Source organism: Brassica napus, chromosome C7 (assembly GCF_020379485.1).
Source record: "Brassica napus cultivar Da-Ae chromosome C7, Da-Ae, whole genome shotgun sequence".
Classification (NCBI taxonomy): domain Eukaryota; kingdom Viridiplantae; phylum Streptophyta; class Magnoliopsida; order Brassicales; family Brassicaceae; genus Brassica; species Brassica napus.
In genome coordinates this window covers 54,377,145-54,403,016 of record NC_063450.1, presented here as the reverse complement: position 1 = coordinate 54,403,016, position 25,872 = coordinate 54,377,145, and the positions used below count along the sequence as shown (strand labels likewise).

General features: G+C 36.2%; 3 protein-coding genes across 4 annotated transcripts; 2 read left to right on the top strand and 1 right to left on the bottom strand.

Annotated features, from left to right (window-relative positions):
• Positions 1-5,162: 5,162 nt before the first annotated feature.
• BNAC07G46820D (probable E3 ubiquitin-protein ligase EDA40) lies at positions 5,163-7,536 on the top strand. The gene is made up of 2 exons (XM_013848068.3): positions 5,163-5,668; positions 5,746-7,536. Exons 1-2 carry the CDS (start codon positions 5,297-5,299, stop codon positions 7,429-7,431), a joined length of 2,058 nt encoding a protein of 685 aa, XP_013703522.2. The 5' UTR covers positions 5,163-5,296; the 3' UTR covers positions 7,432-7,536.
• A 2,283-nt stretch (positions 7,537-9,819) lies between these two features.
• On the bottom strand, positions 9,820-10,811 carry LOC106407239. The gene is made up of 3 exons (XM_013848070.3): positions 10,662-10,811; positions 10,350-10,539; positions 9,820-10,130 (listed from the first exon to the last, which is right to left on the bottom strand). Exons 2-3 carry the CDS (start codon positions 10,518-10,520, stop codon positions 10,041-10,043), a joined length of 261 nt encoding a protein of 86 aa, XP_013703524.1. The 5' UTR covers positions 10,521-10,539; positions 10,662-10,811; the 3' UTR covers positions 9,820-10,040.
• A 5,113-nt stretch (positions 10,812-15,924) lies between these two features.
• LOC106407681 (phosphoenolpyruvate carboxykinase (ATP) 1-like) lies at positions 15,925-24,811 on the top strand. Of its 2 annotated transcripts, XM_022705606.2 has the most exons (9): positions 15,925-16,272; positions 16,661-17,011; positions 17,103-17,187; positions 17,268-17,368; positions 17,440-17,612; positions 17,739-17,912; positions 17,996-18,061; positions 18,338-18,855; positions 18,955-24,811. In XM_022705606.2, exons 1-8 carry the CDS (start codon positions 16,013-16,015, stop codon positions 18,748-18,750), a joined length of 1,623 nt encoding a protein of 540 aa, XP_022561327.2. In that variant the 5' UTR covers positions 15,925-16,012; the 3' UTR covers positions 18,751-18,855; positions 18,955-24,811. The 2 variants fall into 2 exon arrangements, with proteins under 2 accessions (XP_022561327.2, XP_013704004.2); XM_013848550.3 differs by having other exon boundaries at positions 15,926-16,272; positions 17,440-17,912.
• The last annotated feature ends 1,061 nt before the right edge of the window (positions 24,812-25,872 follow it).

The window sequence follows — 25,872 nt, the reverse complement described above, 5'->3', positions numbered from 1 at the left end:
ATGTCAGACCTCGGGAAGCTTACATACTATCTTGGTATAGAAGTAACGCAAGGAGCTGATGGCATTCACATCAAACAAGAAGGATACGCGCAAGGTATACTTGTCAAGACGAAGATGGAGTCATGTAACTATACTCATGTTCCGATGCACACGAGTTTGAAAGTATCAAAGGCAGAGGAGGAGCCTGAGATTGATGCAACATCGTATCAAAGCATCATAGGATGCTTAAGGTATCTTCTTCATACACGACCGGACTTGGCGTTTTCGGTTGGTGTATTAAGCAGATATATGCAGAGTCCAAGAGAGAGTCATGGATAAGCAGTGAAGCATCTAATACGATACATAAAGGGCACTACAGAGTATGGTCTCTTCTTCAAACGGGATGGAACAACGGAGATTACAGGTTACAGTGACAGCATCCATAACATAGACGTTGATGATGGAAGAAGCACTACAGGGTTTATGTTCTACCTAGGAACATCGCCGATCACGTGGACATCGTGCAAGCAACCCACAGTGGCACTCTCTTCATGTGAGGCGGAGTTCATGACAGCTACGGAAGCTGCAAAACAAGCAATTTGGTTAAAGGAGTTGATGGTCGAGATCATGAACAAAGAAGACAAGAAGGTCGTGTTGAAGATTGACAACAAGTCAGCGATAGCCCTCACCAAGAACCCGGTGTTTCACGGTAGAAGCAAACACATACTCTCGAAGTACCATTTCATTCGAGAATGTGTGGAGTTCGACTTTATCGAAGTGAAGCACGTACCTAGAGTGGAACAGAAGGCATACATACTCACTAAGCCATTGGCAAGGATCAAGTTCGAAGCAATACACAAGTTCATCGGAGTTAAGAAGATCAACATACCTAAGATTCAAGTTGGAATTAAGGGGGAGAATGTTGGATAATTCCAATTAACTTGAGGAGCAAGTTAACTCATTAAAGTGAAGTTTGATGGGTTAAGGAAAAAGGAAAACATATCGAGCTTAGGAATGTTTCCATATTATTATTAGGAAAAGATGTAGCTTCTTCCTATATAAAGAGTTCTCATGGAGAGATGTTCCATCAAGAGAAACACATTGAAAGGTTTAGTTTTGAGAGAGTTTCTAAATCTAATAAGAAGAGAAGTTCTTATAATCTTTGTGTTTGTGCAACTTTAATTCGAATAAATCATATTAATGTATACAGTATACTCGTTGTTACCAGTACAATGAACCCACATGCATGAGGTCTAACCGTCTAAGCAATGACACTTGATAATATACAGTACACATGAAGTCTAAGCAATGTTAACACTTAATAATACACAGTGACAGAGACGCCAGTTTTTAGGTTTTGAATTTCGGGCAATAAAATTATATTTAACGTAAAGTGAGTAAATAGTTAAGAAAGTAACTGGTCCGGGTAGAGAAAGTTTCGTCGATAGAAAAGATCGTCTTCGTCTCCCAAAAACCTATATTTAGTATCTTGCACCTTCTCATGCATATCACGTGCCGCACGGCTCCTCTACCTCAACTCAAAAGTTTTTTTAATAAATGTAAAACTGTTAATTTTTTTTTTTTTTTTGATAACTCTGGTATCTGGGCAGCCACATTCCCAACTATCCCCCCGTAGGGGGTCCAGCGCCCCAACGGAAGGGATGTTAAATCCGATGTGGCCGGGGCTCGAAGTCGTGATGGCGGGCACCTCAGCCGAGGTTCCTTTACCACCAGACCACGAGGCCCGGTTTAAACTGTATAGGTTGAACTTTTTATAGTGACTGGGCTCACCCCGATGGGGCACCTCGCCAGAAACCGTATCCCACGTTCAGTACTGGCCGTAGCCCACCTGACGCAGGGTTTTTTTTAGCTAACCCAGTTCCACCCCGCTACCCCCGAGTATCGAACTGGCGACCTCGGGTAGTCGTGTGTGAGAAACATTCAGTACTGCCGCTAGGCCACCTGATGTTCTCCTAAACTGCATAGGTTGAACTTTTTATAGTGACTGGGCTCACCCCGAGGGGCCACCTCGCCAGAAACCGTATCCCACGTTCAGTACTGGCCGTAGCCCACCTGACGCAGGGTTTTTTTTAGCTAACCCAGTTCCACCCCGCTACCCCCGAGTATCGAACTGGCGACCTCGGGTTGTCGTGTGTGAGAAACATTCAGTACTGCCGCTAGGCCACCTGATGTTCTCAAAAAGGTGTTTTCACTTCTTTGCCGGGAACCCAAGCAATGTAAATAGTCCCTCCCAGCGCGAATCGAACCCGGGTGGCGGAAGTTACAGCCGCAACCCCTTTACCACCAGAGCTGACTCGTTCTGGTCTGTTAATTTTTTTTGACATCAAATACTCTATATATTATTAAGAAAATTCTAAGAGATTAATCTTAGAAACCATCCGAGTATCCAACTTGGAAGCCTAGTGTTTACATGGGAGAAGAGTAAACCGCTAGACAAAGCGCCTTTTGCGAAGCTATCATGTAAAACTGTTAATTAGGATCAAATTTTAGATAACATGGCAAGAAGTTACTGTCATCAAATTTATTAATAGCATCGGTAAAATTCCATTTTTTTCTAAAATAAAGTAAAAGTAAGTATTGAGTAAAAATGTTTTAACCCTACTTTATTTTTCATTCTATAATGGAGTAATGAACAAATAAAAAATAGATTATTTTATTTACAGAATAAATTTCATTATGAAGTGAGAAATAGAATAGGATTGAAATAATTTTTACTTTATGTTTACTTTTACTTCATTATAGAAGAAAAATGGTGTTGGTTTGGAGATGCCGTAAGAACATTAAAATGGTCCGTTTAACTGCTATATATATTATCTTCGAGTTCTGGGACTTCTTGTGGCTCTTGATAAATCCAGATCATTAGTGTAAACTTAACCACATGCGACTCGCCAAATTTATCCAGACGTTAGTGAACATATGTAGTTACAACGATTTGATTATCTCTTGTTTTTAATATTTATATGAATTATAATAAAACATGAGAATAAAAAGTAAGAACCGCAAGGAGAACACGTAGTGTATAAAACACTCATATGCATTGGCTTTTGAATAAATTTAACAAGTTGCAACTCTGTAATTAATAGGTACTTATCATATATAAATGGAAACCTAATTCGAATTTAATATCCGTAGAGTTTGATCTCAATTCTCTACCAGCATAACAAACAATTAACCTAATTCACATTTAATATTTGCAATTTGTTATAACAATCGCCATAAAACGACGAATGAGTACGCTTCTCAAGAATGGTTTGCTCAATCACACACACAAATTTGCATATTTGCTAAGTAAAAGTTTAGAGTTAAGAAAACGTTAATTTATTTACATGTCCGCTCTGGCCACCGGTGCGTCTCGCCTAGACGCTTTAGATTAATTCAACTAATGTTTAAAATGTTATATTATGGTATAAGATGGTTATTTTTAGTGATAAACTAATTATCATAATTTACAAGGTATATGATTCGATTCCATAAGTCTTTATCCACATGTCGAAAGAGTATAGTCCATATATTTAAAATTCAATGTAATAGGTTTGTTGGAACTTGTAGCTGTGATAAATAAATTATGCATGCCGTTGTGAATATTATTAATGTTTCAACTGGTTCTAATTGAAGTTTTTGGACGGTTGTTCTGCTGGTTCATTGTCTTTCATTTTTTTTATGTTGATACCAAATTAACTTTGAATATACAACGACAACAAACTAACAAATGAAACTATTAATAAAAAAGATTACATAACATGAAGCATTCTAAATCTGCAAAAACATCATCACCTATAATAAATACTCTACTAAACTAATTGTCTTAAGATGATAAAATGTAAATGGTAATATGGTATGTTAGCCGTAGTCTATAATTATACAGTTCCGTGTATAAGAGACTTTCTGTAGTAATGTTTAAACCATATGTATTATATGTTTTCACTTCGGATTAACATACTATATAGAAGTTTGGTAGTGTATATGTTTTCGGTGCGGCACATGGAGAAGAAAGAAACAACCAAAATGTTCTGAAACATAGGGAATGTGCGATAATTAACTATACACTTACAATAATTAGAGTACTAAGATAAATCTAGTGCTAAGTCCTAACAGTATCTTTTGTTATGTCCTAAATGTTATATACCTCCAAATTTTCTTAATTAAACAACATTATTCATTCAAACGACAAGATATTATACATATCAAACGGTGTCACTGACACCCATCCTTTTGGCGAGGAACATAAATCTTATGTAGTTGCCAAAAAATGGTTTACATATAATTTATTTTGACGACTAAAAGTTTGATATTGGTCAAAAGAAATAGACAATGTTATCAAGTAACATATATGTATAACCATTGAGTTCAGGTTTTACACCGTAGACATTAAAACACGTGAAGCATCCAAATACATGTGTGAATCAGTGCATGCGATGTGTACGTTAAAAGCTGCCGTAAAACATCTAAGACGAAATGGAAAAAGTGCTAGAAAGGCATAAAAGATAAAAATGGACCGACTCGCTACGACAAAATTTAAGTAGAGAGTACATACATACTCAGTAATGTAGGCTGCTACGGTTTAGGCGTCTCTCTGAATAAAGATCATCTTCTTCTCCATTCATTTATGATGCTCCCGTATCTTTTACTCATCACATTTAAATCCAACCATATTCATCACATTAAAATACTGATAATAAAAAGCTATTCACTAGCTTCGAATAAGTAAATAGCAACAAAAAAAATTCGCGTAATTGTATAGACATAACTGATTTTAAAATAACATATGAAATTTATGTGACTGCGTGGTAAATTTATTTCATCTCATCTTCAATATTTTAACTACAACACCTCGATTATATAATAAGAGTACCATCAACCATATTAATCCTAGTTACAGTGAACTACACCAGTTATTCGGATCTAGAATTACATCAGTAGGCTCGTAGGGTGAGTTTTTTAAATTTACTCCTGGGGAAACGCCGACGGATCTCAGACTATATAGCCAAGAACGTTAGACGAAAACCAAAGCCAAGCAGTAACTTTAAAAATTAACAGCTTTTCTAATTTTCTTGAAAATAACAAAATATCTTGATAATCCCAATAATTAAATTTCACTATTCTTTTGATTATGAAAGAAGAAAAAATGAAGGCCGCTTTTATAAGAAAAAAAAAAAAACTCAACCCCACCATTTTCTCCTGTTCTTTGTCTCTCCCACCACCACTCTCTGTATTAATTCAACCTTCATCGTTTCGCATTAAAAACTCAAAAACGTTTTCTTTCCCTCTCACAAAAGACAAAACAAGAAGTTTGAAGATGATGAACGGTTTGAAAAGAACGTTTTGGATTTCCAAACATAGAAAGACAGACGATAGAGTTGACGATCGGGCAAAACCCACTTCAAGGTTCGGTTTTTTCTCTAACCCGTCTACTCCAAAGTCCGAGACCCGACCCGATTCAGCTAGCCCCACTCTTCGTTGCCAGAGCTGGGGCGCTACGGCCGTTGCCACTCCCTCCTCGCCGTCTCTTCCCGATCTCCAGTGCATAACTTCCGGCGACGTAACTCCGACAGCGACTACGCCAAGGAGAAACAGAAGCCCTCTGTCTCTTCTCAGCCTTTCTTCCCCTTCGTCGCCGAAATCTCCGGCGAGCTTCTCTCTCCTCAAATCAAGACTCTGTTTCAATAAAGTAAGAACCAAACCCAAACTTCAAAAACAAATAGTCATCAGCTTCTTTTTTATTCACTGTTTGTTTGTTTTGAGCAGAGTAACGGCAGCAGATGTGGGATTTGCTTACAGAGCGCGAAAGCAGGGAGAGGAACGGCGATATTCACGGCGGAGTGCTCTCACACTTTTCATTTCCCGTGCGTCGCTTCACGCGCCGGTGATCTTAATCTACTCGCCGCATGCCCCGTCTGCGGCGCCTCGTGGAGAGAGACTTCACTTCTCCACGACTTAAAATCCCCGGAATCCGGATCCGAATCCAGGACCCGAGAATCGTCCAAGAAGTCCTTAAGAGTCTACAACGACGACGAGCCTTTGATCTCCTCTCCGATCTCGCCTGCCGGTTTCAACACCATACTCGAATCAGACGAAAACGACGACGAAGAAGAAGATAACGGCGGTTTCAAAGGCTTCTTCGTTAACACGCCGTCACCGTTAACGTCAAAGAAACGGTTAACTGATTCCGTTGACGTCAAGCTGTCTTCGGAAGCGGCGGTTGTGGCCGTTGCAAAAGGTAGTTACGAGACGTACTCTGTGCTGATGAAGATCAAATCTCCTCCGTTGCCTGCGTCGCGGCGCAGACCTCCCGTGGATTTAGTAACGGTTCTCGACGTCGGCGGAAGCAAGATCGAGACGGTGAGGCGAGCGATGAGGCTGGTGATTTCGTCTCTCCGGGAGAACGATCGTCTCTCGATGGTCTCGTTCTCGTCGAGCTCGAAGCGTCTATCGCCGCTGCGAAGGATGACGGCGAACGGAAGGAGAGTAGCTCGTCGGATTCTCGACGATATCTCCGGCGACGGCGAGGGGATGAGCGTGAAGGATGCTGTTAAGAAGGCTGCTAAGGTGATCGAGGATCGCCGGCAGAGAAATCTGTTCGCCACCATCTTCGTCTTAACGGATTCGGCCCATCAGGCCCAATCAGATTTCGTGTCGTCCACGCGCGTCTCTCTGTTAGAAATCCCAACGCACACTCTTTACCTCGGCGCGTGTAGCAAAGTTATCCCGGAGGACGTGTTTGCCAAACGCATCAAAGGTTTGTTGAGTGTGTCCGTACAGGATCTTACTTTACAGCTCGGGTTGGTTTCCGGATCCGGTCAAGGAGAGATTACGTCGGTTTACTCGCTATCGGGTCGACCCATTTGGCTTGGATCCGGGCTCATTCGGTTGGGTGACATGTACGGGGAAGAAGAAAGAGAAGTGTTGGTGGAACTAAAATCACCTGCATCTGGCAAGTCCCACAGAATCATGACCGTCCGATCTCGCCACGTAGATCCAACCACTCAGGAAACAAGGGACTCGGATGATAGAGCGCTTCTGATACCACGTCCTACAGCCGTCAGATCATCTTCCAACGCGAACATTGCACGACTCAGAAACGTCCACGTCAGCACAAGAGCCGTGGCAGAGTCTCGGCGACTGACCGAAGCCAGTGATTACTCGGGTGCTGAGCGAATGCTGACGTCAGCTCGAGCATTGCTGGTGCAATACGGCTTGAGTCCCGGTGACGCGTGCTTACGTGGTTTGGACACTGAGATAGCAGATTTGAACCGCGTGAGAGGTAGTAGACACGTGGCTGTGAAGAGCCCAGAGCCTGTGGCTCAGAAGACTGAGCCGTTGACACCAACTTCAGCTTGGAGAGCGGCTGAAAGATTGGCTAAGGTGGCGATCATGAAGAAGCATATGAACAGAGTCAGTGACCTCCATGGGTTTGAAAATGCTAGATTCTAGTCCGTTCTTCTGGTTTGATGTTTCTGTATTTCTTTTTCTTTAAGATAAAGTTATGTAATGAAGTGATACAAAGAAATAGAACGGTAAAAAATGGTATATGCAACATATTATTGAGTCTTACCAAATCTTTTGAAACTAGTTTTGGATATATTCACTATGGATGGCCGACTGTAATTTCATGAAAAGTAAATGGGTCAAAGGAAGTATTTTTATTTTAACTTTTTAGTTGATGTGAAATGCAGAAATAATGGTATTTTACTATTTTTGTTTGGATATATGGCTTATTTAATTTGTGGGTGCTCCATTTTTTGTATATAAAAAGGTGAAATTGGGTCACAAATATTTTCTTTAGCAACGGCGGAATTAGTCTTTGCTTTTTGTCTCATGTACTTTGTACACTGAAGAGATCTCATGATGATATAGTCTAACCTTTTAACTTGTACAACCACTTATTGTGCCACTACTGTGTTCCCCATTATAATTTCACAATTATGTTCCCCATTAACTACCAATAACACTCTAGCCAATCAGTCAAAGTGAACAAGAAATTTTTTTGCAAAGTGCTCACCATTGTTTTTGGTACGTTTAATCTGGATAGGTGTGCTCCACTCATATCCAATAATGAGTGGCATACATTGAATTGAACTCTCTCTTCATACCAATTCAACATGATGATCTTCTTTAGGATTTGGTATATGCAAGATTCAAATCATATAGCACCTCTAAAGCACCAAAAGGAAAAGTTACAAGCTCAAATAGTTTTGGTGTAAGAACTACTGAAACAGTGATGATATATCTGATTTAAAACTAACTAGTTTTCGATCCGCGCAACCGCGCGGGTTTTTGTTTTCATTTATTTTTATATAAACATTTTGTTTTCAATTCTAAATTGGTATATATTATAAAATATATGTGTCTATCAATTTTTAAAACATAATACGTTTACGGTATATTTTTTTCATTGAATATATTGTTTCAAACTTTCACATGTATTTGTATCTTCTTATATATACGGATTATTATTTCATTATTAAAATCATAACTATATATATAAAGATTAGTAAAATATTGTTTTATTGTCATATTCAAAAATATTGTAACATTTCACAAATTTAGAAAGTTTTTTAAAAATTAAACTTTTCGCTTCATAGATTTATATTATCGAGTAAATAATTAAACATTTAGTTTTTGTTTAATTTTTAAAATAAACTATATAGTTTAAAATTTGTTTTCATTGGTTTAAGGTAGTAAATATTAATCAATGTTAGATAATATGATTTTTTTTATTTAAAAAAAAATCTTTATAATTTTAAAAGTTAACATCGACAAATATTTAAATAATTAACATATGAAGGTATAATATTACAACATTAAATTATATATATTTAATTTATACTATTTATAAATTCAATGGATTATCTATTGTTTAAATCCAGTTATTGATAGCCCAATAAAAATTTCTGGTAGGCCCAAAATATAAATGATAAGATTAGAGATTAAATGTAACATGATTTTCTAGGAATAGGTCCGTTAGGTCTATTTAAAAAAAAACACACATGAATCAAGGTTGTGACTAATGTTTTAGCGTATAAGATTTTGGAAATGCAAAGAATTTATATATTTAGAAAGTTGAACAAACAAGTAGCAACACAAACACGGTCTTATGGGATGTCCAAAACTTCCCTGGATTTTTTTTTTGGTACATAAAAGTCCATCAAAACAAAACACAGAATACATTTACATTTTTGGCTTCGTTTCAGAAATGTAACTGCCTACACCTTGAGATGTCTACATCGGATGGGCAACAAGGACATTTGAAAGACGACTTAGCACCATTCGTCGACATTTTGTTGATAGATCTATGTTTTCTCGCTAGTTGAGAGCTTCTTGAGATATCTCTAGAAGTAGAAAACGTAATCTGTGAAGCTTCGTCTCAGAGATCAGACCTCGCTTGCTTTAGTTTATCTGAGTTTGTGGTTACCCGGTTAAGAGCTGCTCCAAGTTCTCCCCTCTTCATAGCTTCTAAATCTCATACATCTCCAAGAAAGATTGTCTTGTTGTTGCACTCTCAGTGACTAACATTTGGGCTCTCCTCTCCCCTATTAAATTTTTTTGATATGATGATTTAGAAACATTAATGGATTATTTTGTTCAATCTCTAGGCCCAAATGTTAGTTGCCAAATTTTTCTGTGTATATAGCGAAAGATGTCTTCCAGTCTAGAAATTGAACAAAATAATCCATTAATGTTTCTAAATCATCATATATGCATTAGATTGCGAATAATTTGAACAATGTAGAGACTAATATAGATAAATTAATAGAAAATAAGAAGAATAATGCAAGTAAAACAGTTAATCAGGATGGCAATTTGATGGAATAGAGTATATGATGCAGATAGAGTTTGATAGAATATTGAAGAATTGTCTTTATAGTTGTTATCGATACATCAAAGCAAAACTTAGATGTCTGATGAAAACCACTATTTGAATGGCAAACATAAAAACACAAGCGTGCAAAAACATTGCATTGGTTTGAGAAGATTCCAGCAAAGACAGATTATTATTACACTAGTAATGAAAATGAAAAAAAAAAAAAAAAGGCTTAGATTCAGTGCTCTTTTTCGTAATCATCCTTGGTTCCAAAGTTCTTGCACCATATCTGTGAAGGAATAGGACGTACCGGCATGTGTGGCCTTTGCTGAAAGATCAAAAACAAAAGGCCATAAAATTCTCAAAATCCTAAACACTAAACAGTAATATAGCATGAAAATAACAACGTCTCAAGGGCTAGAAGTTAATTCAAAAGGTTGCAACTTTGAATCGAAATAATCAAAAAAAAAAGGTTGGACTTTGGAGAGCTCAAGAGATTCAAAAGGTTGTAACTTTGAATCGAACATATTTCAAAAGACCGAGATACCTCGAGCTCAGCAGATTTCATGGCGATGGGGATGCAGACAAGGAACACGCCGAACATAGCAAAGGCTGTGTTCCGACGCCAGTGCTTGGGCCTACAGTAAGGCCCACCAGACATGCTCCATACCTTCGCTCTAAAATCGCCTCCGTGTCCATTCTCTGCTCCGCCTCCCATCGGATCCCCTTTTTTTTTCCTAATTGGAATCAACGAAGATTAACAGATCCACCATCTCAAGTCATTTTCCCCGCTTACTAACGACGACACTGATGGCAGATTCTCCGAATTGTGTATTATTATTAGAGGGGAAGATCGTACCTGAGATCGAGAGGTGGAAGATGAAGAAGATTGGGATCGTCTCTTCGCTTTATCGAGAGGGATGTAACAAAACGAGATTTTCTGGTGTGCTTCTTCTCATCTCATCACTCCTTCAGATTATTATCATTTGATTTGTCAACAATGAATCTTAGCCGTTGGATTTATCGAATCATGTTACAGACGGACGGTTCTCCTTCTTCTTAGATATTTGGGTCTTCTGTAATTAAAAAGCCCATTACAAGCGAAGAGGAAGCCCAATACTGGAGTAGGACTTACTGTTGGTAATCTTTTGAGGTTTTAAACTTCGAGAATTGGCCAGCGTAGTGTAACGAACATTACAAGTTTACATAACGTCGGAGTCAAATTATTGCAACTTTATGTTAGGAACTTAATTCCAAAAATTTATAATCGTTTGCTTTTTGAATCTTCCTTAGTTTGTAAATGGTGTGTTGTTAGCAATTTAAGTGTGCATGCTACGTTGTAACAGAAAACTATGCATAAATGTGTTTAATTATGAACCCAATATTATAAGTACAACCACTCAGTTTTAGCCAATCGAAAACCACGGGAAACTTTGTCACATAATTGGAAAATCAAAGCATGCAGGACATATGTAAGAAGACTGCGAAAAGTGTGGAACATTATCTAAAATTAAAATCTATTTTTGTCAGGAACACATGATGCGTTTAGTTATAAGATCAGTAGAATACTACTCTCTTTGGTGGAATGTGAAATTGAAAAGAAAAAGAGGGAAGAATGAATCAACCTCCCCAGCAAGGAGACAGAACTAGAATCTGTAATGGAAACATAACAATTAATATGAGAAAGAACCAATGAAGAATCATAAGTGGAATTTGGAGAACAACTATTGCTTTCTCGATATGTTTAACACGGAATTAAGATTCAAATTAATATCAACTTTTCTCTTTTGAATATGGATCATTGATGTAAACATCTATCGGTCACGGCCACAACCGAAAGCAAAAAAATTGCTTAATTTATTTCCTCATATTGTTCCATATTCTTATTGAATTTTCAAACTCGCAAGTTTATAGGGACGTTGTGGTGATTAGAGTCCCATCAACCCGAATTGGATCGGGCTAACATAAAAGGTATTACAAAGAATCATAATTAATACATTCTGGTCCAAATTACTTAGATGATCAATAGCAAATTAATCTAGAGTTGGACAATTTACAGTACTGAGCTTATATGAAAAATATGGATTAGTCTATTGTCTAGCACTACAAGCATGGATATGGAATATGTGTATAGATTTAAATTTAGTATTTGTCTTTTGAAGCAATTTTATTTGTCTTTCAGAGCTAGATCCCATAACATTGATATCGTACCGCAAAAACTTGGTTAGGTAAATGCATATTTATGTGCATTTTATGATTAATGGCGAGTTGTTATAAAAACATCTTTGTCATCATATTCATGTGCATTTCAAAATTTATACAAATTTAGTTAATATAAAAAATGACACCAAAAAAAACAGAAGCATATTCGTCGACCCCCACCTTTTTGGTATTGCTAAAGTTTGTTTATATAAAAAGTTTGTTTTATTTGTACTCATGCGCCCATGCCTGCATGCAAATTGCCGTGTCTCTTATAAAATTATTCTCTTTTGTTTTGAACAAACCATACTTTCATAAATTATTCTCATTCGCGGTACTTTGTGAATAACAATCTTCTTCTTTTTTGTCTTCGACAAAATAATTTTATTTTTCTGTCAACTATCATAACGTTCCTTAAAGTAACAGATTCATATAAAACGCAATATGAACTAATTATAAATTAGTGTTCGTATTCATCTGTTTCAGACTTGCGTGTCCTCTCGTGAATCCACTTCCTTTGAGATGCGTGCCCATCTCCTAAAATACAATCGGAGCTGTGTATAATCTTTCGATATATTTTTCTAAACGATCAAGCGAATTTCAGTACTGTAAAGTTTATTACAATAGATAAAATACTTATATATCTTTCAGTTTGGTTGATGTTGGACACAAAAATTTCATCAAATCATGAGATGATCTGATTACACAATCATCTCACCGCAAATAGCCATATTGGAATTTGTATCGAGCACAACTTCAAGTCGAATGTGACTAGTCTTTCTCTAAAGTCAATTTACTTACACCTTTTCAAAGAAGTAACTAGTATACTTTGGGGAATTATAAACATTTTTTTTGAAAATATTAATATTTGTATAGTTTAAATAATTATATTTTTATATATAATTTATAAAAAAAAATTGAAGACCAAGACCAATAATTTATAAGAAGATTGTGTTCAGATCTGGTCCTAACGATCCTATAAATAAAATATATACCATGATAATAGAACAAAAGAGAATAAAACGAATGTTCTTATTGATACATATAATACACTTGCGAGAAAGAATATACTAAAAATAAGATTTCAAAACAACTAAAATAGGATGAACCTACTAAAATACCGTCTGCTCATAATATATTTATTTTTATTTTTTTAGCTAAAAAATAAATCGGAAAACAACTTGTTAACAATGACACTTGCAACATTTATATAATAAAGCAAACTTTCAAATCGTAAAATCATTTTCCACTACACCATTATGCAACTCACTGTTTTTTTGCTAGTTTTAAAATGTGTTGAATGAAAACAAAGTTGCTTGCTGAAGGATTTATTTCCCATAAGACGGAGACCTGTAAAATAGAAATAATTTTAATGTGCGTCTAAAAGCATGATTATTGGAGTGTTCTTAAAATGAGATTTTTAACGGAATATAAGAACCTGACTCTTAACTTTTAATTAAAAAATCTAAGAACCGTCTCTTAAATAAGAATTTTAAGAGACAGTTCTTAAATTTTTTAGTTAAAAGTTAAGAGATGGATTCTTATATTCCTATAAGAAATTTAGTCTAAGAACTTCCCAATAATGATAAACAAGAAAAAAGTCAAATCTTATCGCTGATTATGAAGAAGTTGAATTTTTGATAAAATGCCACACAAACAGAAAAGGACAAAATTGCTATGGAACGAAGAAGAATGCTGTGACATTTGGATCAATACATATTAAATAATAAGTGTTACTTTTATTCAGATATATATTTTAAAAATAAAATGGGGATATTATTGAATTTTCAGATTTAAAAAATATTTTCGTTTTTAATTTTATTAAATTCAAGTAGTAGATTTTGATATATCTGTTGTGGTTTTGAATATGTTTTGGTGGATTTTATAAGTTATAAATTTAAATCACATAGATTTATATGGAATTCAAAATCATTTTAGTTAAAATCACGATAACTTTTATAATTCACCCAAATCATTTCAAACTCATTAAATATCACATCATTTCAAATTTTATCAAATACTATATTGTATATAAACATTAAGTAAAATAAAAGATGAGGGAATATCAAATAATTGTCATCTTATAAGTTAGTTTCTGAAAGTAAGTTCTACTTTTGAGAAATCATAAAGTAATATTATACTCTAATATTGTTGTTTTCATCAGTGCATTAATTTTATATTCTTTGAAAAGAACAAGTAGTCTACAGCTTGACAAATGCTCAATGGATTTCTAAAGAGGATCTCAACACTGAAGTGAAGATTTTTTTTTACCAAATATATTAATTTCATTTAAAAATGATGCAAGTTTATAACAGGGTTACAAAACTTTAAGAACAATCAGTGTCATATTGGAAAAAAAAGTGGAAAAGCAAGACAACTCTAGGAAGAAACATACAATGTTGTGTTGTTCACTCGTACTGAAGCCAAAGTTTCATTAGGTCTCTGAATTTAGGATTCAATCTTTCCCGAAAATGAAATCAGGAATAAAGCGGTAGATGGTTTGAAGAGATGAGCGGATGTTGTAGTTGTGTTGTCCTGAAATCTTCTATTCCTCTCGAGCCAAATGTTGTACGCTCATTTGAGAAGCTTGGATGCTGAACGCTCATTCATGGTTAACTGGTCATTGAGTGATATCCAAATGTGGAAATGAAGACTCGTGTTGTATGAGTATCGTCTAACCTTTCTCTTACATTTTTTTATTAATATATGAACAAAATATTTTTAAAAACTTATGAGATGGAAATGCTCTTTTTTTTGGTTAAGTACGTGAATTTCATTAAACGAGTAATGATGTAGGGAGATACAATCGGCTTAGATGAATCTAATCCTAATGTACCTAGTCCCTAAGTCACAAGACAAAGCAGCGGTGCCTTAGAAAGCCACAAAAAAATTACAAGGACTCACTACGACAATGAAGGTTCAAAACACGACCGTAAGGAAGTGAACGAAGCTTAGCTAAAACTATGCTTCACCAACAACCATTTAACTTGCAGGAGACCAAAGCGATTATCTTGAAGTCCGAACCTACATCAAGTCGCAATAGTCAATAGAGAACACAACCGGAGATGGAAGTGCTCTTAGGCTAGGCATATACCTAATACCTGAGAATAGTTAATATCTAAATTTTAATAACTGGTCCGTGAGCATAGCGGAAAAGCTACCTAGAAAAGTTGGTTTCACTAATGGGTACTCCAATTTGCTAAGCAGCGACATAAACGGCACAGAGTGGGCAATCTAGTTTAGAAATGAGTTAACCACAATGAAAAAGAGTGACCTAATCAACCACAGTAAACTAACCAAATTATGGAGATGAACAATCTGAAATAGGTATAGTAGCTAATCAAGTTGGGAAGATGTAACACAACTGAGATTAGCAAGAACCACACAGAATAGGTATCTCAAAATAGATGAAGATATTCGTTTTTTGAAAACGTATACTAATATGATATATTACATACAAAAATGGCAGATGGAACTATAATAAAAGTTAAACTGTTTCACATATATAAAAAGGAAAAGAAAACCAAATGGTTTATAACCGTAAATGCATTCTCACCTTATGATATATCTTTTGAAGATGAATTTTACTTTTAAACTTTAAAATTTAGGACCAAACTTCACAAATGAAAATAATTAATATCCAAACTCTAAGGAACGTGTTACAAACTACATGAATTTTAACCGTAGAATAGCATCTGTTGAGTTTTATTTTCTATTAAAAAAACTCGTATATTATTTTTTTCCAAATACAAAATAGCTAAATAAAAAATAAATTAGCTTACATTATCGAGTGGGACCCATAATAAATAGAAGACCTATCTTTAACATACATTAACTATAGTTAACTCTCTTGTTGACAAAAACTCAACAGTTAGCTCTCTCAAACCATTGATCACAGTTAAAGGTTAACCATGGTTTAGAAAATCAAACCTTTAAAAGGCACACTTTCGCTTCGAAACATTTCATCATCTCTTGTATCAATTCTATAGTAAGCAGCATAAACAGGAAAAGATGTCGGCCGGTAATGGAAACGCAAACGGTGACGGAGGGTTTAGCTTCCCGAAAGGACCAGCTATACCAAAGATAACGACGGGAGCTAAAAGGGATAACGAAATATGCCACGATGACAGTGGTCCGACTGTGAAGGCGACGACGCTCGATGAGCTTCACTCTTTACAGAAGAAGCGTTCTGCTCCCACCACTCCTATTAACCAAAGCGGCGCTGCCTTCTCCGAGGAGGAACGCCAGAAGATTCAGCTTCAGTCTATCAGGTAAACATTGTAACCTGTGTTTATTAACATATATTATATTGTTTATAGTCGTAAACAAGTTCGTGTGTTCCAAAAAAAGACATAACAAATTCTATAAATATGTTGTCTTTTTATAAAAAGAGTTCCAACAAAATATTTATATCGAATTAAGCAAGATATTGATTTATCATGTCAGTCGTTTTCATAAGAAAGAAGAATCATTTTTTTCTCAATCATAAAGATAAACAAAATCAAGTGTTCTTTCAAAAATATTTCTTGTAAGGCTTTAAGCTTACAAAAAGAATTTAATGCGACATAATGACTATTGACCAAAAAAAATATGTAACGTACATGACCATGGTATAAAGCGACACGTAGATAATAAAATGAATGTTAATGGGTGACACAGTGCATCGTTGGCGTCGCTGACGAGAGAATCTGGACCCAAAGTGGTGAGAGGAGACCCGGCGGAGAAGAAGGCCGACGGTTCCACTACTCCGGCGTACGCACACGGCCAGCATCCTTCCATCTTCTCTCCGGCGTTGGGAGCTGTAAGTGATAGCTCCTTGAAGTTCACCCACGTCCTCTACAACCTTTCTCCCGCAGAGCTCTACGAGCAAGCTGTCAAGTACGAGAAAGGTTCGTTCATCACTTCCAATGGAGCTTTGGCTACGCTTTCCGGTGCTAAAACTGGTCGTGCTCCGAGGGATAAGCGTGTCGTTAGAGATGCGACTACAGAGGACGAGCTTTGGTGGGGAAAGTGAGTATCCTCTGTTATGCTCTGGTTTTCCTCTGTTTTCCTCTGTTTCAGTGTATGATGGAATGATCAAAGATCAAAAAATTTGATTCAGGGGCTCGCCGAATATCGAAATGGATGAACATACATTCACGGTGAACAGAGAAAGAGCCGTTGATTACTTGAACTCCTTGGAGAAGGTATAAAACTAGCTTTGAATCAGCCTCTGTGATCTTTAGCGGCTGATGAACTACTTGTTACTGTTTGGGGGATTGTATAGGTGTTTGTGAATGATCAGTTCTTGAACTGGGACCCGGAGAACAGAATCAAAGTCAGGATTGTCTCAGCTAGAGCTTACCATTCACTCTTCATGCACAACATGTAAGTTAAAAAAAAAAAAAAACAATCCTTTATTGTTTGTTCTGTAACTGGATAACTGGTGAGGGTGGCAGGTGTATCCGGCCAACACCGGAGGAGCTTGAGAGCTTCGGTACTCCGGACTTCACTATATACAACGCTGGACAGTTTCCGTGTAACCGTTACACTCACTACATGACGTCATCCACTAGCGTAGACTTGAATCTTAGCAGGAGGGAAATGGTTATACTCGGCACTCAATATGCTGGTGAGATGAAGAAGGGACTTTTCAGTGTGATGCATTACCTTATGCCTAAGCGTCGGATTCTCTCCCTTCACTCTGGTTGCAATATGGGAAAAGATGGAGATGTTGCTCTCTTCTTTGGACTTTCAGGTACCGGGAAGACGACGCTGTCTACTGATCACAACAGGTATTTGATAGGAGATGATGAGCATTGTTGGACTGAGACTGGTGTTTCGAACATTGAGGGTGGATGCTATGCTAAGTGCGTTGATCTTTCGAGGGAGAAGGAGCCTGATATTTGGAACGCCATCAAGTTTGGAACAGGTAAAAAGAATACACAATACATAAAAACTGTTTCAAGAGCACAAACTCAAGAACAATATGGTTCTGATTTAATCTTTTTGCAGTTTTGGAAAATGTTGTGTTTGATGAACATACCAGAGAAGTTGATTACTCTGATAAATCCGTTACAGGTAAAAATAAATAAAGTCTTTAGTTTTGGTGATTGTTAGCTCAGCTAGAAAAAACTCTGTTTTTTTTTTTTGAATGAATGTTAAATTTATTCATAAAAAAAAATTATTAACTATTGTTTAAGGAATAAAGAATAAAAAATAATATAAAAAAACTCTGAATTTTGTGTCTGAGTTCTCCGGTTCGAATGGCCGCTGGAACAAAAATAATATTACATGTGAGTTCCCGTATTTAAAAAAAAACAAAGTGATCATCGTTCGATTCTTCTTGCTTTGCAGAGAACACACGTGCTGCATACCCTATTGAGTTCATTCCAAACGCGAAAATACCGTGCGTTGGTCCACACCCGAAAAACGTGATTCTTCTGGCATGTGACGCCTTTGGTGTTCTCCCGCCTGTGAGCAAGCTTAATCTTGCACAAACCATGTACCACTTCATCAGTGGTTACACTGCTCTGGTTGCGGGCACGGAGGACGGCATAAAGGAGCCAACAGCAACATTCTCAGCATGCTTTGGTGCAGCTTTCATAATGTTGCATCCAACAAAGTATGCGGCTATGTTAGCCGAGAAGATGAAGAGGCAAGGCGCTACTGGATGGCTCGTTAACACTGGTTGGTCCGGTGGCAGCTACGGTGTTGGAAACAGGATCAAGCTGGCGTATACTAGGAAGATCATCGATGCAATCCATTAAGGGAGCTTGTTGAAGGCTAACTACAAGAAAACAGATATTTTTGGGTTTGAAATCCCAACTGAGATTGAAGGGATACCTTCGGAGATCCTGGATCCTGTCAACTCGGTTAGTTTCTGCAAAATCTTTTTCTTTTTTTTAAAAAAAAATGCTAGTAACAGATTGAATAATGAAACCATATTTGTTTGGTTTGATGAAAAATTGCAGTGGTCTGATAAGAACGCACATAAGGAAACTCTGTTGAAGCTGGGAGGTTTGTTCAAGAAGAACTTTGAGACGTTTGCTAATCATAAGATTGGTGTGGATGGTAAGCTTACGGAGGAGATTCTCTCTGCTGGTCCTATCTTTTAAGAGAGAACTACTATGATGTTGTCAAAAGAAAAAAGTTTATGATAAATAAGACTTGTGACTCCTGTCGTGTAAGAAAAAAATTCATATGAAGTGGTCTCTCAAGCAAAAGGAACTTCCAAACGTGTTGGTTATGACTTATGAACCATATATGTAATTTGACTTCATCTATTGTTGTTTATTAAAGTTGGGACTTTTGTCATTTTTTTTTGCGTTAGGCTCATACAAGAGTCTTTTGTTTCTTATACGTGAAAAATAAATAAATGGGAAATTAACTTTTAATCTTACAAGAAGTAAAGCATATATACATTTTGGTTCATTTTGAGCATGATTATGCTAAACGGGTAGGATAATGTGATGAGCAAATAGTAATTTGCTATTTGCTCAACCATTGAAGCAAGCAAACCTCATCAGGAAAATGTCAGAAGAAGATGAAGAGGAGTTGTGAATGATTAGAGAGATGTGCAAGACTGATAATTTTGGTCCGGGCGTGATTTAGAAGATTATGATGATAGAGACATGGAAACTAGCTTAGAAGACTTAAAAACAGTCAAGAGGAAGATATCCCGCTTTGGAAACAGAGAGATGGGAAGTTTGATAACAGGTTCTCAACAAAGAAGACTTGGCTGCAGTTGAGACAAAATCAACAAGCTTGTGTATGGAACAAGGGAATATGGTTTCTCCAAACCGAAGTATTCTTTCCTCCTCTGGGTTGCTCTGCGCAATCGTTTGCAAACCTGTGATAAGATGCACGTGGAATAATGCAGTATATCAGACTTGTGTATTGTGTAATGAAGCTGATGAGACTTATCACCACCTCTTCTTCAGCTGTCGTTATACTAAGCAAATATGGAAGACTCTTGTAGGGGGAATTTTGCAAGGGACCTTTACCACCGATTGGAATGAGATCATTGAGATGATTTCTAATCCAACTCTCACCCCCACAAAGACCTTTCTTCTTCGATACACCTTTCAAGCAACGGTGCATGTGCGATTTGGAGGGAACGCAATACTCGCAGGAATGGTGAACAGCCGAAACATACAGCCTGTCTCATTAAACTTGTGGACAAGACAGTCAGGCTTAGACTGCTTTCAGTTAAAGGGCAGGGAAATAAATATCTGGAAGAAGGACTGGTCATTTGGTTTGGATCTCGTCAAGAGCAATCCTAAACTTGGAGAATCGCAAGCTTGCTTGCCTTCGATAGAGTTCATTTTTTTTATTTTTTAACAAAAAGCTGAAGCACTTGATGTACAAAGTTTTTGATTGAATAAAATTTTACGTTCATTAAAAAACAAAAACCGAAGCTACGCTATATGTATATGTTTTTTCTTTCTAGTACATTGTATAGGGCAAATTTTGAATGTTTGATTCTTTTATGTGTAAAATTTCGTAAGGGAATTTTGATCCTTGTTTAGAAAAATGATAATTGTTTGTTAAACCAAAACTTATTATTAAAACCGAACATTCAATGTAAACCTGTAATTTAGTTGTTAAACTAATTACCATTAAACCTAACTAAATCTGGCCTAAACATGCTTGTCATCCTCATATGAGTCTCTTCTTCCTCAGTTCAAACTTGATGTGTAGGTCGCTTGTAAAGAAAAATTGTTTATCTTTGGTATGTTAGTAATTAGTCGCAATGGATTTAAAACAAAAAAAAAATCTCTCGATGCTGTTTTCTTTTATTATAAAAGTCTAATATTTCAAGTAGCTAGGTTGGGAACAAATGGTGCCAAAGAATGACAGCATGGAGAGACCAATTCAGGTTAGAAACCGTTGGCTAAATTCATCACATTACACAAAATCTATACATCATTCATTTGAAATGGTTTATCAACTACGAAGAAGAAAAATTAAAAGACAAAGATCACACGCCAAAATTGCAGTATTGACTCTTGAATGAGTATGCATTAATAATATTTCTGGTATAACAACATAAGAATATGTCGTGGTGAGATCTTTATGTCTTTGGAGAACATCAAAAGAGTCTTTTCATGGCTCTAAAGAACGCAACAACAAGAAAGTAACATATAATAAACCGGTGTTTGATATAAACACCAGGTTATCATTTAATTATTGCACATTTTCCATCAGTATCTCTTTCTAATTAACAAAATGTATGGAACAAATAATAAAAATTAACTTGGATAATTTTTATGTTTTGAAATCATCAAATGATTATTGTTGCGACTTGTGCATTAAAAATCAATACAAGAAATTAATTTAATATCAAACGGAAGAAGTAAAAAACACATAATAACGAAGGCAGATCGAGAGACTAATTCAAATTAGAAAACATTATTTGACTAGTTACATAGATTGATTCAAGAATAAGAGATTACAAATATAGAGAGATTCGAATGAATGGATGATAATATTGCAAAACACCGTACTTTTCCTCTCGTTAATCCCAACAAAAAATGGATGGCGAAGAAAGACCAAATTTCACAAAGAGATGCCGTCTCTCTGATCCTCTTTTTCCTCACTCGCTTCGCCGTCGAGACAATCCTCCTCCTTCGGAGTGCTTTAGGTGCGGACCAGTACGTTATGAATTTGAAGAAGGTGGCTGGCATTACTACTGCGATATATGCAAGGTCGTGTTCCACAACGACAGTTGTCACGTGTTTCCGCAGGGTATGAGGCATCCTCATCACCCAAACCACACTCTAAACACGGCCATTCAATATTCAGAAACTGAAATCTTTTCATTCAACAAAAATCTGTTTGAAATCAGCATGTTAATGGCGGTTGTGGCTCCGATACATGACAAATTGAATCAGACAAGACTTGTGATTGGTGTAAAGACAAGCTCGGCAGAATGTTTCACCATTGTCATGAATGTAATTTCAGTATGGGCATTTGTTGCATCTGGAAAGATCCTCCTTTTAAGATCACAAACCCGAAGAGGCATCATCATTCTCTCACTTTTTTTTATAACCCACTTTCTTTACCATGCAATGTTTGTGGGTTGGGGGGCAACAAAGAGCCACGTTACGCTTGTATCTCATGCAACTACTTAGTTCATAAAAGTTGTATCGACCGTCCACAAGTTATGATCAAGCTAACACAGTTTCAACGCCGTCTCTTACCAATATGGGGTTTATTTTTACAATGATCTATTTGTGTACATATTATTTTTTTGTCTAAAACATTTCTTCCTGCTTCCGGCAACCGTGATGTGGAGTTTGTCGTAGATGCGTTGCTGGCAAGCATTAGCTATATTATTGCAACAAGGGTTCTTTCTATGTAGCGTACTCGATGTGTGCGCTCCAAATGATATATGGGATGGAAAAAATAGAAGGGGCCATTTGAAGAGGTTTGTTGCAGTTTAATTATCACATCACCGTTGGACGAAGATGGACTTGATCATGATGCAAATAAGTAGTGTGAGCATGCAGTATATTTGTGGATTCTGATTGTTTATTTTGTATTTTTTTTTTTTTTGAGTTTTATGGACTTGTGATATATATACGATTTAATCAATTTCTGTAGATTTTTATTTTCATATTATTATCATTAAATATATAAGTAATCATAATAAACATGTATTGAAAGTTATAAACAATTTATTAAGAATTTTAGAGATGGCAGACATGTTAACACTGACATTTTATGCTCCTGCATAATTATTTCCGGATAATATAAATGCCTTATTAACTTTATTTTTGCACATACTTCTTTGTTCTTTATTTATGTATATTATCTTTTTTTTTAAACTAGAGATCCTAAATCAATGTTTCATTTAGGGTCTCTAATTTTTTTCCCATACTGGTTCTTAATTACAAGATGACAAAATGGCCATTTTTTAGCTATCAAAAATAGAATGATAGAATAGAACCAAACTATAAATATAAATAAAACAAACAAAACTGTATTTCACATGCTTTAATATAATTAAATCAATGCCATTTCGGGAAGAAAGTGTTCTTTACCGGCTTCTGTTGTACGATCGCATTTCACATGTTTTAATATAATCTAAGGATGACAAAAAAAAAAGGAATAGGTAATTGTATAATTGGTTTGTATTTTGAACAGTTAAAGTGAAAACTATTCATTCTTTTTTTTTTCACTTCATGCATACATGAATGTATCAAAACTCATGGATCCGTCGGTCCAACCCGGTCCATAAGTGTTGTGAATGCAAACAAAGTCCCACATGGGGAGTCTAGACAGATAATGTCTAGTATATAAAATGATGTCCAACTCTGATTAGTACGACGCTTTTTGGGAAGGAGCCCAAAACCAAATCTATGCGGGCTTTGCCTCCGGGCCAAAAGTGGACAATATCGTACTAATTGGACAATGCATAGTTGGACATGAGCTTGAAAAAGCCCAGCAAATGGTATCAGAGCCGGGATGACGAAAATCTGCAAGAAAACCAAAATACCTTTCAAATTCGAAGTAGTGCTTCCTTCGATGGGAAGGGAGGGTACGTAGCAGAAGCCAGTTAAAAGATCCTGGAAGCTTCAATTGTGGGAGGAGAATCCTCAAGGTGACTTCGCGATTAAGTGGTGCCGGAGACTTGTGTCGAAAGTCTCTCTCTAACGACGATTCAAGATTAGGTGGATATTCCTAAAGGTGCTGAAAGATTAGGTGGTAAATGTCCTAATGGTGCTGCAAAGGTTAGGTGGATAAATCCTAATAGTGTAACAAGGGTTAGATGAAGAGTCACGTTGGTGATTACGGCGGTACAAGATGTGTACCAGGTTTCGCTGGAGGTTGAGAACCAAGGGTTCAATGTGGTACTTGGTTTGAGAGGAAGTTTGTTGTGAATACAAACAAAGTCCCACATGGGGAGTCTAGACAGATAATGTCTAGTATATAAAAGGATGTCCAGCTCTGATTAGTACGAGGCTTTTTGGGAAGGAGCCCAAAATCAAATCAATGTGGACTTTGCCTCCGGGCCTAAAATAGACAATATCGTACTAATCGGACAACGCAGAGTTGGACATGGGTTTGAAAAAGCCCAACAATAAGTTTTATAATGATCTAAATATTTAGATCTTAGTGATCTATCTTTTTAGGTATTATTACAGGTTTTGATATGTAAATGATAGGATGAAACAGTCCATTAATCCTTTCACATCAGAAAGCTCAGAAAGAAGATTCGAGGAGAATGGCGACGGCGATTGTACGTTCAGTTATTTCCCGCGCAGCTCCCGAAAGAAGATTTTCATCTTCCGCCGGCCGTGACGATTCTTGTAATACTCTCCTCAACGATCTACTTATTTTTTTATTCTTCTTCGTAGATTCGTATCGATGTCACTCAGTGTTAGATATAAGACCTAGTATGTATGATTTATACACGGATTCAAAAAAAAAAATCACTTTGACCAATCTCTTGCTGCTGGATTCAGGAAGAGTGTTCAGAATGGACTTGGTTTCCTTCTGTGAGTCCTCTGTTTCACCAGTTTTGTTGTTTTTTCTCTCTTTATCCGACTCTGCTTCCTTTATATCAGTATCTGATTTGCTATGCTCGTTGCCAGCCAGATTCACTCTTGCTTTCAACATTTTTGTGTTCGTCAATCTTCTCCTATGTGTTTGAAGAGGAATCAGTAGATTAATTCAACCTGTTGAGTATTTTTTATCAGTGTCTAAAACTATATATTCTCTACTGTTAATCGGTGTAAATGAATAAATTTGTTTTTGGATTAATGTGAACTAAGGTCGGAAATTTAAAATCAGAACTTCTTCTATGTTCTAGTACGGTTTAAATCTCATCTTATCAAAGATCCATCTGAATTTTTTTTTTTTTTGAGGATAACTATTTTCACTAAAACTTAAAATCTGAGACTACACGAAAAGTTTATAGTACTACAAGTAGAAAACAAAACATAGATAATAGGAGTAGAGAAATTTCTAAGATAACAAGAACACAACAAATTTAGAACAAAGTCGAATGAACCGAAACAAGAAATACTGCAAAGTCGGATTGTTGAAATTTAATCACTTTGAATCGTGATGTATCCAATTTACATCGTTGAAACAGGATCCGTTGAACGAAATCGCTATGAAATCGAGTATGAAATTCTGTTTACTCACATGATATAAAAGGTGTATTACTGATGAAAATAAAACCGCTTGTGTTTTCGTTACCTAAAAATAGTAGTTTTTCCGATATAGCTCAAATAATTTTATTGTCGGCTGAGTTATGTTATCATAATGAACGAGTACGACAAGAAAATGGTGGGTAGCATATTAAGTCAATATAATGGAAAGGGAAAATAATACAAAAACATGACATTTATTTTGGTCTAAATAGATTTGTTTTACAAAATTTATGAAGTCCGTCAATTTCTTATCGATAGCTCTTAATTCCATGTGGGTTTGTCGAGTGTGGTGTGTCCTAGATTATTTAGACTTAATTTGTTTTGATAACTATCGTTTTCATCCCAAAAAATGTCATGGTGTATTACATTCTTAGACATGGTAGCTAATATGTATATGAACATAAATTCGATTGAAAAAGTTAGATATATTATGAAATGGGCATACCCTATATAAAGTTCTCAATTGAACGCAAATTTTACAAACATCATTCATATAATTTAAAACGGGTTTATCCAAAAACAACTAGCCAATCAAGAGTTACTTTTATAGACGAAACTTGATTGAAGTTTTTTTTTTATATTTACGAGAAGTTTTCTAGTCTCCACGTCGTGGATCCAGACTAGCCACATGGCAGGTTTAGAGTTTTTGACGACCGCTTTGGATCAGGCCACGTGTTGGTCTCCTCGGGCCAAAGAACCCATGTAAAAGCCTCGCGCTAGTTGAAC